The 11006-nt window shown below is 46.6% G+C and overlaps 1 protein-coding gene across 3 annotated transcripts in view; it reads right to left on the bottom strand.

The window, feature by feature from the left end:
* Window positions 1–260: 260 nt before the first annotated feature.
* SLC38A3 (solute carrier family 38 member 3) overlaps window positions 261–11006 on the bottom strand; it is a 159001-nt gene continuing 148255 nt past the window's right edge. For all 3 annotated transcript variants that reach the window (XM_083429451.1, XM_083429452.1, XM_083429450.1), the window contains 3 exons: window positions 10506–10650; window positions 9058–9161; window positions 261–8029 (listed from right to left, as the gene is read on the bottom strand). In XM_083429451.1, the coding sequence (XP_083285577.1) occupies window positions 7925–8029; window positions 9058–9161; window positions 10506–10650 (354 nt within the window). In that variant the 3' untranslated portion in view covers window positions 261–7924. The remainder of the gene's footprint in view (window positions 8030–9057; window positions 9162–10505; window positions 10651–11006) is intronic.

Genomic DNA, 11006 nt, shown 5'->3' with positions numbered 1-11006 from the left:
TGAATATAAATTAACTGAAGTGCACGCTCTATGGCAGAGAGAGAAAAGCTTGCTATAAATTTTATTACAGGGATCCAGCAATGAAGTTTTGGCAGCAATCTTAATTAGAGTTACCAAGAAGCAAGCCTTGTTCGACATTTGGCCAATTTCAGTCTGGCTTGCAAATCTTGGATTTTCAGTCTTAAACACACACACACACATACACACACAGAGAGAGAGAGAGAGAGAGAGAGAGAGAGAGACATAGGCATAGTGCTGGGTGAAGTTTCACATTTTCTTTATTGTTATTTTAAAAAGATTTCTTTCTTTTCCAAATATAGATCTAATTTCAGCATATAATTTAAAACTGACCCCTAGTACATGTTACAGAAATAGGAACTCCTCCAGACAAGACTCCTCCCTTCTTTCCAGAGATTGACTTGGGACACGACAACAAACTGGACAGAATTTCGGACAGAGAAGGATTCACGCACATATACCCCTCCCCACCCCCACCCCGAATCCCTTGGGGAAAGTGGAAGGGTCCTACACGAAGGGGTGGGAAAAACCCAAAGTAATAAAACTTCCTTCTCCAGAATTCCTTCCTATGATACATCCAGCTGAGTTCCCTTACAAAAGTTTGGAGACACGGACACCTGACCTGCCTTGAGCTAGGCAGCACAGCCTACCTGTAGTTTGGAAACAGGAAGGGTAGACAGTTGTCACCCACTAGGGTGCCCTCATGGAAAAGAACAGGAAAGAGGAGAAGCTTGCTCAAAGCTGGTCCTGAAATGATGCACAATTGCTTTCCATCAACACCATGGCCCCTTGGGCATTTATTTGTTCAACTTCTATGTCCCCACCACCCCACTCAGACCCAATTATCATCTATCAGGCCAGGCACCCCAAACAACCAAGACAGCATCTGGGTGCAGCAAGTGGATGATACAGCTATCTAGCCTGCAGCCTACGTTACAGAAAATAAATAAATATTAAAAGGGGTAAAAGAGGACCAGGAAGGTAATATTTTAGGTTGCACCTGACAAGCCACATGTTCGCTGTGCTGATTTTACCTTCTCTCCTGCCTTGGAGCCTAGGTTGTGAGCCACAGGGACCTTTCTCTCACATATCCCTGCTTCTTGGGGCCCAACTACACATTACTTTAGCTACACAGCTGTGTTTAAATGCAGATGTATCTGTGTGTTTCTTAATGCAAATTGCCAGCTTTGGGGACAGGTTCCTGGTCAGGATCCTAGTAATGTGGGTAAGGAAGCCTTCTCACCCACTTACCCCCTCTCCTTGTGGTCCTGATCCATGCCAAACTTCCTGTGTTTCAATTCGCATTGAGGGGTGGGGAAAGCTCCCATTGGCTTCAGCAGCTTTTAAAATCTGCAAATTACACGGGCAACCCAGATTAGACTCACGGGGGGGGGGGGGGGGAGATGGTTAAAGCCTCCTCCCCTCCCTCCATGCTGGGTATTTGTTAAAAAACAAACCAACACCCTTGCATTGAAAGGCATGGCCATGTAGCAGTTTAGCCTTAAGAGGCCAGAGGCTGTGACCCAAAGGCAGTACAACTTTGTGGTGACTGCCGGCACAAAGAGTTCACAGCCTGCACAAGCCCGTGAGATCTCTTGTGATCACTCTCACTCACTGCAAGCACCTCCGGTGGTTGTATGTTGTGGTCTGTGAGCCATGCGGTTTCTGCAGCGAATGTGTGTTTTGGGTTTGGTTGGGTTCGGTCGCCCATGGTAGCGGTTCAATAAGCACCAGTGCAATGCAGCTGAGTTTTGGATCAAGTCCTTGGTTGATATTAACTTCCTGAAATAAGCCGAAAGGTCTCAAATGACCTCCCACGTGCTAGGGCCAGTGAGATCATTTTTAATAACCCAAGCCAAACTTTTATCGGCAAATGTGTTCTCCTCTCTCCATTTCTCTTCCAGCTGAACACCAGGCTGCAGAAATAGCCCAATTACCCTGAATTTCACAGATGGCAGTAAGTTTTCCCCATAGCTCAGGCAGGTCTTCTTGTATCCAGTCCCTCATTGCTGAGGACATAAAATATATACACTATACAGAGTTACTGAGCGCAACAACAAATACATTAAAAAAGATCTACTCTTATATACAGTATTTATAAAAAGCAAATTGACCAGCCACCATCCCAGTACAAAAATACGTGTCTCTTATTTATGTCCATTATATTTATTAAACCCTAGAAATAATTACTTGTGGACTTTAAAATTATTTTTGTAACACCAGTGCTGCAAAAATATTCATCTTGGTTTTGCTTCCTAGCCCTGTACTCCCCACTCCCCACCCCATCTGAGTGCTGAACTTCATAAGGTGCATTTTATTAGTGAAGGAAAAGAAGAATATTTCCTTATGGCTTTTGGCAAGAGGGGATGTCGAGCAGAGAAGACAGCAGATATAACAATGGGGAAGGATTGCAAAAAGATTATTGGAGGCTAGCTCATCTTGTGCAAATGAATAGAGGGAATGATTATTTTCACACCCTTTCTCAGCCCAGATTCCCAAAACCATTTACTTGAAAGTAAGACTCATTCATTTAAAGGAAATTTACTTCAATAACAATGGTTTAGGATGGCAGATTACATCAATTGGCTCCCCCACTCCCCCCCCCCAAATAACACTGCACCAATGCAGAATGTTATGTTGTGTCTGCTATTTTCTAAATGGGGAAGTGGTTCTAGGCAACTGCCATTAAGTTCAATGGAACTTGCCTAGGGATGGGTTCAATGGAGATTGGACAGCATCCAATGGGTATCAGGGTTGTGCAAAAGCAGTTCATTTCTACCACTAGTACCAGCAGTCACTCATTGGCAGAGGTGTGACTTCCTTAGCTACATTCCTCAGACTATTTAAATGTGTTCCCTCCTGCACAATTCATGTAAAAGAATGTGTACTAGGTACTATTGGGGGGGGGGGAATCAAGAGTAAAACTACAGCAGCCTTTTAAGGTGCAAATTACTGGAAGCAGCAACAATTGCAAACAACGGCAGGGGGCAGAGTAGCTTCATGGTGTTGTGCCTGCTACTGCCCAGCACCCTGAACGGAAAGTCAGATGGTGGCAGTAGCTTACAGACTGCTTCAACATGTATCTCATAAACTGGCCAAACGCTACATTTAAAAAATATTGTTATAAACAGCTGTACCACCCTGCAATCCAGTTGTACAAACAGCAGGTATGCTGCATTCACAAAATGGCTGTTTTGCACACCAAATTTCACTGCGCGTGGAAAATGAGAGGCCCTGATGCTTCCCCTTTCCTGCACAGAACCTACACGGGATGCTGCCGTGCATGGGCAAGAGTGCCATGTGAATGGGCAGAGCAAAGCCGCCCATCTGTGAATGCAGAAGTGAGTACCATAGGGATGGTAAGAGCAGGGATCCAGTGTTTTTCATCTCAGGAACTCCAGGATTGTAGGCATCTCCTTTCCTGCCTGAGATTTTATTTCCAGGAATATATGCTGGTTCATCATATCAGCTCACCTGATGACTCTGCTTCTTATCAGACGTACGATGCATAGGAGGGAGAGTCACCTGGCCAGGATGCTGAATAGCTGGAAGGCCAGGCTCCACCTGTACCTATTTAATAGTTATAGCACTTGTGTAATCAAAGTTGTTAGTGAGTATTGAATTCATACCTATTAAGAGAGCACATGCATTCTGAAAATGTACTCATGATGGCTCCTAGAATGCCTTTTCTTGCTCCAATATGGATCAAATGCGAGCCGTTTTGTTGGTACACAATAGCTTCTGAAATACTGAAGGTACCAGCATTTGGTGCTGGCCGCGTAACGTAATGAAAAGTTTACAGGGCTGTTACCAAGTCCAGAAATACGCTTTTGTTATTCATAAGGGAAAGTGCACTTTGAAGTATCCAAATGTTTTTGTTTTGGTGTGCCAGTCACAGGGTCCTATGGAAGATGCTTGTTCATTTCACTTACTCAGCACCTGCCCCCTTTTACGAAGAAAAAGCTGTTTCGCTTTCCTGCACAACTCAGTGGATCTACTTTCGTCAGATGAATGCTGAAAGGTCTGGGAAAGGGTCCTCAATATTATGGGAGAAAAGCGGGAAATTTTTTTACAAGTGTCATCAGCTTCCCACTGCATAATAACAATTGGAAAAGGTCAATCGGAAATAAATTATGATATAAATGGAAAGAAAATATATTATTCAGTGCTGGTGGGGACACCAAAGTTCCTCAGAAGCTTCTTGGGCTTCCTGTGTCAAAACTACTGCCCTAGTACAACCAAAGGTTCCTGCTATTAAACAACTAGCCCCATAATCCTGTGCTTCTCAAGAAAGAACCAATTACATATTTCAGATTTCATTCCCTTGTGGGAGGGCTGCACACCAGATATTAATTAAATGGGAAGAAATGCTCCATTGAATTCTCCTACCCTTGGAAGACTTCAAGCTATAGGAGCATGGCAGCAGTTCAGAGATGCTGAATTTTACCATACAGTCTCCCATGGTTTTCTCATTCTGGAATGAGCTCAGCTCCATGAAGTCCGACATGCTACCCTTTGACTTGTGTCACTCATTCTACACACAACCTCCTCTTCAGGTCTCCATTAACTCCTTGCCCCAAATTACACATGAATCTTATATTTCAGGGGTGGGGAACCAATGTTCCTTGTTGGACTCCAGCTCCCATCAGCCCTGGCAGTCAGGGATTATGGGAGTTGTACTTCAGCCACTTCTGAAGGGCCCAGTATTCATCACCCCGGTCCAAGTACTCCTTTATTTCCTAAGCTATTGACAGCAGTCAATCCTTCACAGCAAAGAAGTCCACTGTTCCCTGTGTTCCAGGGGGGAGACGTGGTTTTCAATTTTGCAACCTGCCACCGTAGTTTACAGCACATTTCTAACCATGTCCTATTGAATTCAATGGGGCTTACTCCCAGGTAAGTGAGGGTTAAGATTACAGCCCAAGCCTTCAACAGGGGCTTGATATTAAACAATGACCTACTCATACCTCCAGGCTTTGAAAAGCTTTCTGCTAATTTTCACACTCTGAGCTGCTGCCAAAGCCATATAAATGCAGAGGTGGGTTGAAAAGTCTCCCACCCTACATGAAATGCAGACCTACAAGTGTTACTCACTAGAAGACTGGACCAGGGGGTCAGATACAGGGATATGCTTTTCCTTAGATGCAATACTCCCAGTTCCGGAGGTTCACTTTCCAACTTAGACCTGGAGTTGTTATTTCCAACCTGGTCATTTCTCACACGTGACCATCAGCAAAGTCAATAGGACACCCATTGGTGGTAAAGAGCTCTGCAGCTGGTGCAGCTTGAAGATCACTGCTTTGACTCCATCAACCCTACATTTCCTCTTACACATGGGTGGCAGCTGAAGGCCCCTGTCTGTGGCTGAATGACTGAGCCTGTGCTTGGCATACAGAAAGAACCAAGTGCAACCCCCCTGGCTAAGTGCAACCCTTCACATCTATAGTTAAAAGGACCAGGTGACAGGAAAGATTTCTGCTGAAGACCCTGGAGGGCAGTCAAGAGTAAAAGAGGGACAGGGAACATGTGACTTTCCTGATGATGTTGGGCTACAGCTCCCACCAAACTTGACCATTGGCCATGCTGGCTGGGGCTGATGGAGTCCAACAACCCCAGGAGAGCCACTGGCTCGCATCTGGGGAGTAGGCTTCGCTAGGCTAGAAGGACCTGGTGTAAGGCAGCTCCCTATGGGACAAATGACTACCCCGTTGGCAACTACTGGACTCTTTTGAGTTTCCCTTCTCAAGTGGCCTTCTCAGGTGGCCTTCTGCGGCTTTTGATATGTTCTCAGCGGCTTTTTTCCTCCTTTTTCTTCTGAGCTTGCGAGGCCCAGGCTGACTACAGTAAGATGAGGTATGAAAGATTTCAGAGCATTTCAAACAAGTGCATATTTGGGAGGCCACCTCTGATTTAGGAAGAAGCCATGATGAATATTTTCTCCTAGATATATATAAAATATGACAACGACAAGATCAGAGAGTAAAGATGAGGAAGATCCATTTGTTCCTCCTGATCTGCTATTACACAAGGCCTCATATCCTAGTTCAGGGGGAACACTGAATGCCTATCTGATCATACATAAATTACACTGAAGGAAAAGCAGGGACTCAATGGAGGGCAAATCCTTGCCAATTCGGGAAAGCAGCTATATAAATACAATTCCATTGGAATCTCATGCCTGCTACAAATTGGAGGAAAAGCAACATCAGTATGTACAAAACAAAATGAATGCAAATTCTCCTAGCCTACCGAAATTAGCAGCAATCAAGTCCTAGTGACCAGTTAGGCTGGCGGACCAGCTTGGTGGCAGGGCTACACTTCCCAACATGTTCAAGCAACTGCTGGCAGATAGGAAGAGAGGCCACTGTGATGTGTTAGTGGGGAGGGACCAGTCTCTAGGATGGACAGATCCATTTCCATTGCCTCAGGCGGTGGACCCTTTCAGGACACAGGAGCCTCAGAGAGGCCTCAATGCCATACTGTCTTAAAAGACATTGGGTGGGATTCACTTAGGGAGCCCCATGTGCAGAAGTCCTGTGCAAGGACTTCTACTTGCACAACTGGGATTTGCCCCTCCCCGAAACTGACTGGAGGGGAGGTTCGGGAGAAACCCCGAAACGGCACGTGTGGGGAGGAGAGAGGGGATCATTTCACCCCGCAAGCCAAAAGTATTTGAGCAGGCAGAACGTTCATCATCGCACAACACTGAATTCCACCCAATCTGATGACTTCTTGCCATTACCTAATGGAATGAGGAGACAGAAACAGGGGTTTGATATCGCTGACACAGGCTTGCTTCCCATCCCACCTTGTATGAAGGAGGAAGAGCTCTGTTGCTCACAGCTAACCGTTTGCCCAAAATGCCAGCCATCTCTGCTTCACCTCCCTAAGCGAAGCTCAGGCATGCGCTAAGGAAAGCCAGCGTAAACCTGCACCCCAACCGACAGTTCAGAAAGGCCGACATCTCCAAATCGCTTCCCATCCGCCAGCCAGTCAGTTCCAAGACCTGTGGCCACCTTAGCGATGGCAATGAGGTCATACTTGTTTGCATGTGTTTTGTGTGGTACAGGTAGCTGCGCAAAGATGGGAGAGAGCAAGGCCCCCGTGACCTCTGCCCTGAGCATCCCCTTGCCCTGAGAGAGGAGCGTTGATCATGAGGCTCATCGTAAGGCTCACACCCTAGCAGAGGGAACAGGACCAAGTCTGAGGGAAGAACTCCCACTTCCCCCACCAAGAAACAACAAGGGCTCAGGAAGCAACTTCTGAGAGGGACAAAAGCCCTGTGGCTGGTGGGGGCTGAGGCTATTAAGACTTTAAAAACCAAACAGGAACATTCTGCCCCTCTCTCCCTGTCTGAAAGCATTTACTTCCAACTTGTGGCCCCAGTACCGTAATTCTGTAGGAAGGCCTGGCTCCAGTTCCCTTGTCAGTGGTGAACCTCAGGCCAAAGCTCTACTCTCAGGCTCTTTAGCCACAGTCCCCTCCCCCAATTTCCTCCTGTTCCTGCCCTTGACTCTCCAGTTGCCTCAGGCTGGGCTAGACATACTGGACATATAAGGACAGACATCCCACAGCAACCCTCCCACCCCTCTGGATTGGCCTATTTCCCTCATTTGCCTGTTCCTCAGGCGCCGTTGGTCTGGCCCATCCCAGACAGTGAGATTAAAACAAATGCTCAAAAAGTTTAGGAACTGGTTTCCGGCTTGGTCTAGCCAGCAGCAGCCCCCCTGGCTCAATGGGGTCGCGTGTAGGAACTGAGTAACGGAACAGCGCCCCCTTGGCTCAGAGCGGAGCTGTGGACTAAATTACGGCACAGTACTAGCAGAGGTAGGGGAGCAGGAAATGTATCAAAGCTGGCCGAGTTTCCCAAGGCGTTGATCCACAGTTGTGAGGGTCCGGGCCTTGTCTAGTGACTGCCTCCGCTCTTCCCGCCACCCGATGCCCAGTCGATGATGATGAAGCTGAGGCTCATGATCATGAAGAGCACGCCAAGGCATGCAAAGAGGGCTGCCTGCGGGGGGGAGAAAAGGAGGGTCACTCACAGAAAAGGAAAGGGGCTTTTTGGCCCGGGTCTTCAGCCCTGCTCCTCTAACCTCCCCATCGCCTAGATCAAGGATAGCCAGCTCATAACTCACAGGCCAGATTTGGCTCTCAAAGGAATTTTAAGTGGTTCCTGGCAATCCTGCCCATTTTTGGTTCAGTAAAAGCACAGGCAGACTTTCTGGTCATGAAAGAAAGTGTCTCCTGAAGCCGCATGAGAGAATATATATCCAAGAATTCAATGTTTCGCTTCTTACCTGGGTTTTATCTATGAAGCCGCCAAGCATGCCAAGAGCATGCACTTCCACACTATGAAACCCTGGCTGCTACATAGCGCCAGATTTACTTAAAGAGTGTGTCTTGTGCAGCCAATTTTGTCCCTAGCTTCCAGGCCGCTCTCTGTAGGACAGAGTGATCCTTGCAGTTGGTCGTCCCTCATCTACAACAAGTTATAACCTTCACAACCTTGTACATCGCTCTGATAATGTTTACGATGACAAAAACTTTGCTTTCCAAAGCTAGAGTTATTGATCTCTTCCCAGGTGAGAAAGCCTTATGGTCATATGAAATAGCCATAATTTTTCTCCTGTTAAGAGGTGAGATGGAACCTGATGGAGGTATATCTACAAGGATGGCCCAACTGATTTTCTGTGCTCCTGACCTTACAACCTATGGACTCGAGGTTACTGCGGTCAGAATTATGATGGTATCTGATTGTCTCTGAACCCCTGACTTGCGTTCTTGATTGATGAAAAGATTATTGGTGTCATGAGCAATTAGCAGCTCCCCAGATGAGAAGCATCCCCACAACTGCCTTCACTGAGAGGACAGTTCAAGAACAGCAGTGCCAGCAGGGAGATGTCCTCATGTGGACAGTCTAAGATAGGAGGGCCCATTGGGCAGGAGGCCTACACCTCACACAACCAGCAGCACACCCCACTCCTTTATAGACACCCCCAAAGGTCTCTAGGCCAAGCTGGGTTCCTAAACAGTACGTACCAGGATCTTGGGAGGGGATTTCGTGGGCTCCTTGTCCTTGGGCATGATCCGCATGTAGAATATTGCTGGGAAGATGAATATCAGGCAGGGGGCCGACGTGGCACCTGGAAGAGACCAGAAGAGAAGAAATTCTAGTGACAATCACACACACACAGACACACACACACACACCCCTCCAGAAAGGGAAAACACTAAGCTATCCACCCACCCTTCGGCACTTGTTTTTCCTAGGAGAAAGCAAAACAAGCTGTGCTGACGGGCCCCTGGCCTTGCCCCACATCCCTGGCAGAGGCCAGACAAGCTATTGATTTCCTGCCTTAGGAATGGTGTTTTCTTTCTCTCCTCAAACAGTGGTTGGGGAGCTGGGAATGAAAAAAAAAAAAAGTCCTTTGAAATCACACTGCAAACAAACAGGTTGCTGGCGGTAGCCTTGATCCTTGGAAAAACGGGGCCTTTGGGCAGCAGAATGGGAGACCGGAGATGTGGAGTTGCATCCATGTGCTCAAGGCAGCAGAGAGGAATTATTCTCCCCCAAGTAGTCTCTATCATCATCCTGACTCAAGAGTTTATTTCATCACTGTGAAGACTGGATTGCTTTTCCAGCATCAGAGCTGTATCGGAGGGGTGATTTTTGTGTAAAAACTGCCCTTCTGTGGAGTACTACCCGTAAACCAATACCCACAACAAATGCACAGCATACATTTAAAGCCCATGGCTTCCCCCAAAGAATGCTGGGAAAGTATGTAGCTCTGCGAGGGTAAATTACAATTCCCAGGATTCTCTGGGGGAAGCCATGCGGGTGTGCTTTAAATGCTGTGTATACAGTTCAAGTCAGAGTGCAACTCCGTTTTACAGGGAAGTAAAAATTACGATATTGGAATTGGTTATGAGAAAGTCACTTGACTGCTTTTTCTACATGAAGGATTTTATGTTTTCCTCCTGTGCTCTGAAGCTTAGCCACAGTGGAGACAGGAAGAAGAGCTGAAAGAGCTTTCTGCTTTCCTCCAGGGTATGAATTAGTCTCTTTCGACCAAAGAACCAGCTCATCTATCCTCCTCTCTGTGGCCCAAAGTGTATCATGGGAATACCATGTCCCAATAGCAAGTAGGATAATTTAAAGACAGACAAAAGTGGGCTCCCATTTGGCTGTACAGTGTTAGTGTGCAAGGGCAATCCATGCAGTGCTCGTATCCAGCTTTTTAAACTTCCCTAATCTCTCTTTGTTAAAGGCTACCAGAACGCAGGAACCACAAGGAAAGAAAGTGATCTGCTCAGGACACAAGACACATATCTCCTCTCCAACAGTTTTCCCTAAAACTTCCAAAATTTATATTATTGTAAGTCATATTTGCACGGTTCACCCAAGGGGAAGGTGCAGGTAGAGTGTGGCAATGGCAAACAAAGAGACTGAGGTTAGGAAAAAGAGAACCCTTGAAAGTGGGACTCACCAATCAGTCCAAAGATGCCCAGGATGGAAGGAGCAAAAATGACAAGCAAGTTGATAGAAGTCAGCAGTATGACAGCAATTATCGTGTGCCGAATCCAGCTGAATTCCTTGTCTTGAAACAGCATCTGCTGAATTGCCCGGCGTACCTGGAGAGTGGAGGGAGGTATGGTCAGACTCCATTCTTAAGGAATAATTCACGATTCTTAACTGCACAAGAACTTAGGCTTGCACTGACACCATATTCCCCATTTGTCCCCTCGCTCCACTGGGCATAAACGTGATCTCTTCTGATTTTGGACTGATGTTCGGTGGTGGTGGTGGGGTGCTCCACAGTAAAAATACTTTTATCCCAGCATTGTGGTTGCTGTTGGAAACTTGTTCTGCAGATCCCTCCCTTTTGAGTTTAGCTTGTTGCGTTACGTTAAGCAGCATGCAGGTAGGCGGAGTTGAAATCTCAAATTTTCAGATCTTTACTTTTGTGGTTAAATTTGGACCAAGTCAC

Source organism: Podarcis tiliguerta (genome assembly GCF_965153285.1).
Source record: "Podarcis tiliguerta genome assembly, chromosome: 2".
Taxonomy (NCBI): domain Eukaryota; kingdom Metazoa; phylum Chordata; class Lepidosauria; order Squamata; family Lacertidae; genus Podarcis; species Podarcis tiliguerta.
Note: the sequence above shows the minus strand (reverse complement) of the source record. Positions and strands in the feature narration are given on the sequence as shown.